Source organism: Microtus ochrogaster, unplaced genomic scaffold (genome assembly GCF_000317375.1).
Source record: "Microtus ochrogaster isolate Prairie Vole_2 unplaced genomic scaffold, MicOch1.0 UNK21, whole genome shotgun sequence".
Taxonomy (NCBI): Eukaryota; Metazoa; Chordata; class Mammalia; order Rodentia; family Cricetidae; genus Microtus; species Microtus ochrogaster.
Genome location: NW_004949119.1, coordinates 1,427,841 through 1,432,653, shown reverse-complemented (window position 1 = coordinate 1,432,653; position 4,813 = coordinate 1,427,841). Strand labels below are relative to the sequence as shown.

The 4,813-nt window shown below is 41.7% G+C and overlaps 1 protein-coding gene across 1 annotated transcript in view; it reads left to right on the top strand.

Moving 5' to 3' along the window:
• Window positions 1–4,785, top strand: part of Ecd (ecdysoneless cell cycle regulator) — a 23,884-nt gene extending 19,099 nt beyond the window's left edge. The window contains 2 exon segments of the mRNA XM_026789542.1: window positions 960–1,171; window positions 4,045–4,785. Of these exon segments, the coding sequence (XP_026645343.1) occupies window positions 960–1,171; window positions 4,045–4,275 (443 nt within the window). The 3' untranslated portion in view covers window positions 4,276–4,785.
• Window positions 4,786–4,813: the final 28 nt, after the last annotated feature.

The window sequence follows — 4,813 nt, the reverse complement described above, 5'->3', positions numbered from 1 at the left end:
TTAGTGTGTGTGCATTATGTGTGTGGGGTGGTGTATGTATAACAGCACATGATGTCAAGGTCAGGCAGAGGATAACTTTGATGAATAGTTTTCTCCTTCTTCCTTAAGGTATCTAAGTTAGATCACCAGGTTACACAGCAAACACCTATCCTTGAGAACCATCTCAACAGCCCAATGTTTCATTTTATTTGTTTATTATTTTGGTTTTTTCAAGACAGGGTTTCTCTGTGTCACAGCCTTGACTGTCCTGGAACTCACTCTGTTAGACCAGGCTGGCCTTCAACTCACAGAGACCCACCTGCCTCTGTTTCCCCGAGTGCTGGGATTAAAGGTGTGCACCACCACTGTCTGGTTTCATCTTTTTAAAAAAATACATTCAATTAATCAAATTCACTTTAAAAAAACTAGTGGAATCTTTTGGCTCAGCCTTTTCATGGTTCTGTAAATGTCTCCCTGAATCATCATTTTTGGGAAAGGATTTTTACAAAGTAGTTGGGTTAACTCATTTGGTCCTTGTGGAACATTCCAATCCTTTGAGAGATGTAACCTTTTTTTTTTTTTTTGATTTATTTATTTTTATTTATATACATTGGTATTTTGTGAGGGTGTCAGATCCCCTAGAGGTAGAGGTATAGGCAGCTGTAAGCTGCCATGTGGGTGCTGGGAATTGAACCCAGGTCCTCTGGAAGAACCACCAGTGCTCTTAACCACTGAGCCATCTCTCCAGTCCTGAGAGATGTAATCTTGCTCAAAAATTTTTACCAAGTTGCCGGGCAGTGGTTGCGCATACCTTTAATCCCAGCACTTGGGAGGCAGAGGCAGGTGGATGTCTGTGAGTTTGAGGCCAGCCTGGTCTACAAGAGCTAGATCCAGGACAGGCTCCAAAGCTACAGAGAAACCCTGTCTTGAAAAACCAAATATTTAATTAAGTAGTTCTTTCTGTGTCTTGGTCAATATAGGAACAAAACCTCAAGAGTCAGAGTCAGACCCTGATGATCTGGATGAAGATGACTTCGGATGTTTAGACAGTGATGATGACTTGAACTTTGAAACTGAGGACTCTGAGTCTCTGAAAGGAGCTCTTGGCAGTCTCAAGTCCTATATGGCCCAGATGGACCAGGAACTGGCGCACACCAGCATGGGCAAAAGCTTCAGTACCCGAAAGCAAGAAGTAAGTGTTTTTAACCTCTCCTTCTCCATGTGTAGGAGAGTGACAGTCATATTTAATCTGAGTTTTCCTTTCTTTTCTTTTGATTTGTGAGGTTTGAAATAAATGAGTGCTAATTTTATTGCTGGCTGATTGATTTTAAGAATTGACCCCAGGGACTGGGGTACATGCAGTCCATCACTAAGCTATATTCTCAACCCCAAGAATGCTAGTTTTCCCCTAACTTGAAGTTTATAATCTGCCTTTTCCTTTTGGTGGTGAGGGCTCAAGTAGAGGCTTTGTGCTGTCGGTGCCTGCTGTACCACTGAACTGCCGCCTCTTTCAGAGTCTCAGGATTTTACAAGTGACCTTCCCTTCTCAGCCTCTTTTGTAGCTATGAATTATACGTTCATGCTATTGTGCCTGGCCCCTATAATCTTTGATTTTATACCAATGTGCAAGTACCAATGAGTTAACCCAACTACTTTGCAAAAGTCCTACACTATGTAAGGACTGAGGTGAGACGAGAGCATTGAGTCTCTCAGAGCAAGCAGTCACGGTTCACAGGTGTTCGCAGGACTCCTGGCTCTCTACTTGGGTGTTGTCACTGTAACTCACCATCACGATGGCACAGAGATGCTCTGAGCCCCCAGAGTTAAATTCTTTATGCTATGAATTTTCAGGATTTAAAGTAAAGAATCATTATGTACTCAAATTAGTGTGTGATTATTAATACTACTGCCATTTTTTTCTTTTCCTTCGTGTGTGGTGCTTGGAGGGTGTATGGGGTGAGTAGATTTGAGATAGAGCCTCACTTTGTGGTCCAAGCCGACCTCAACGTTGAGCTGGGATTGCAGGCATGGGCAGCTGGGTCTAGCAATATGTAGATTTTTTTTTTTTTTAAGAGAGAAGAGGGGCTGGAGTATTGAATCAGTAGGTAAAGGTGCCTCTTCTTAAGCCTGACAGCCTAGGTTCAATCCACACTGTAGGAGAGAACCAACTCCCCAAAATTGACCTCTGACTTCAGAGCACCTAAACACATATCAAACACACACACATAGACACACACACTCAAAATCAACCTTTAAAAAATGTAAAGGGAACCGGGCAGTGGTGGCAGGTGGATCTCTGTGAGTTCAAGGCTAGCCTGGTCTACAGAGCAAGTTCTAGGACAGTCAAGGCTACACAGAGAAACCCTGTCTCGAAAAACAAAAGCAAAAAACAGAAATGTAAAGAAAGCTAAGAAGAGCTTAAGTATCTAAGAAAAAAAATAACTTCAATCTTAATTGTTTCCTGTCTTCCTAGTTTAGATTCAAATTCAGAATTCTTCTCCCAGTCATCTGAGTGTTTTTGACCACACTGTTTAGCCAGCAAGAGAGCACAGACATTAGAGCGTTGTGAATCAGGGTTTGAAATACTGCTGGCATCTACTGTGCACTGTCTAACCAGCCAGTGACCCTCGTGTCTAGAATCAGCATGAAATGACAGTAAAGCCATGGGAGCTCGTGGTTAATGTGAGCTCTGTGCTTTAACTATCTAAACCACATTTAAAACCATAATTGCTTTCACCCTAACAGAAATTATTTGTTAGATTTAATTGTGAGTAAGTATTGCACAAGGATCTTGTTATAATAAGGGCCTTTTTTTGTTGGTCTTTTTTTTTTTTTTGAGATAGGGTTTCACTGTTTAGCCCTGGCTGTCCTAGAACTCTTCTCTGGACCAGGCTGGCCTTGAAGTCACAGAGATCCACTTAAAGACACCACCAGACCAGGCACTCATGGCCTTTTTTAAGCCAAATGGACAAAGAGCTGGAATTTTCTGTTTGGGAAGTCCTAAGAGATTCAGACTGTTAAGTTAGTGGACCACAGTTTGAGTGACAAAGATATAAAGGTCTATAGGTCAAGATGCAATTCTTCAAATCTTTTCCTCCAGCCTGTGAAATAGGAGACCCAGGTAGCAAACTGGATGCTTTGTAGTTAGACGCCACTTAAAAGATTGTGGTCAGGAAACAAAAAGGAAATTTAACTTTTTTCATTTGGAGGAAAATTTAGATTTTTGTCTTTTATTAATGTATTAGTATTAATGCAGGTTATGAGCGTAATTCTTTATGCTAGCTATCCCTTTTGGATTATTTCAAAGCAGGGGCAGACTTTTCGTTCACTTTGTAGGAATGCTGTGGAACAATCCTTTTCTACAGTATGAATGTGTAGTACTCGCATTGGTTAATAAAAAGCTGACAGGCCAGTAGCTGGGCAGGAAGTTAGGTGGGAAGCCAAGCTGAGAATGATGGATAGGAAGGAGCAGGGCGGAGTCAGCTGCCTAGGAAGCAAGCCGTGCTAGATGACAGGTGAAGCCACAGCCACGTGGCCATACACAGACTAATAGAAATGGGTTAATTTAAATGTCAGTTTGAGCCAGTAACAAGCCTGAGCTATCAGCTGATCAATTATAATTCATATTCAGCCTCTCAGTTATTTGGGTCTGGGCAGTCAGGACAGGAAATGTCCATTACATAGAAACTCTTTTGAGACAGAAATGTGTCACATTCTTTAGAACTAAGCTTCTTTTGTTTTAAGACAAGCTCTCTAGTCCAGATTGTCCTTAAACTCCCTGTGTAGCTGAGGATGATCTTGAATTTCTGATCCTCTGGCTTCCACCTCTCAAGTCCTGGGATTACAGGCATGTGCCATCACCACACCTGATGGAACCAGGTGTTAATATATGCATCAAATCACATTATTAGAGCTCATTTTCACTTTATGTCACCAAGGATTGGAAATTTCATTTTTAATTTGGAATTCATGTATATATATTATTGCTAAGTTATTGCATTTTACTGTAACCGACATCTAACCTAAGGGTTAATATCTCATGTTGTTCTCTCTTCCTCTCTCTAGAAGGACCCTTCATCCCAGACTGCAAATAACAATTCAGATGAGGAAGACTCAGGTGCAGGAGATTGCGTTGAAGCAGTGGATGTAGACCTGAACCTGGTTTCAAATATACTGGAATCCTACAGCTCCCAAGCTGGCCTGGCAGGACCTGCTTCCAACCTGTTACACAGCATGGGTGTGCGACTCCCTGACAATGCTGATCACAACCCCCAAGGAAAGCCAGTGAAGAGTTAGCCTGCACATCAGCTGAATCAACAATAAATTCTCACTGACTAGACAGTGAGTCAAGTGTGCTATTTCTAGTCTGCTGTTCATGAGAATGTCTGCCTTAGCTGGGTGTTGGTGGCACACGCCTTCAATCCCAGCACTCTGGAGGCTGAGGGTGGTGGATCTCTGCAAGTTTGAGGCTAGCCTGGTCTACAGAGCAAGTTCCAGGAAGGCTCCAAAGCTACACAGAGAAACCTTGTCTCAAACAAACAAACAAACAAACAAAAAACAATTAAAAAAAAAAAGTACTCCTTGCAGGTTCCAGAGCCCCAGTACCACTTCTCCGCAAGTCCTGTGGCCTCATGAGCTTGTTTTGTTTGCTTAAAATTTCCCTAGACATGGTCTCCCTTGTAGCTTAGTAAAATATGATGCACTCTTGATGTAACTCTGAATATTTAGTTTCTCTCTTAGGTATGTTCTTCCTCAGTCAGAATTCTAATTTGGCAAAATCCCATTTCATTCACTTTTTAATGAGATATAAAGTGCTAAAATTTAAAATGTTCAT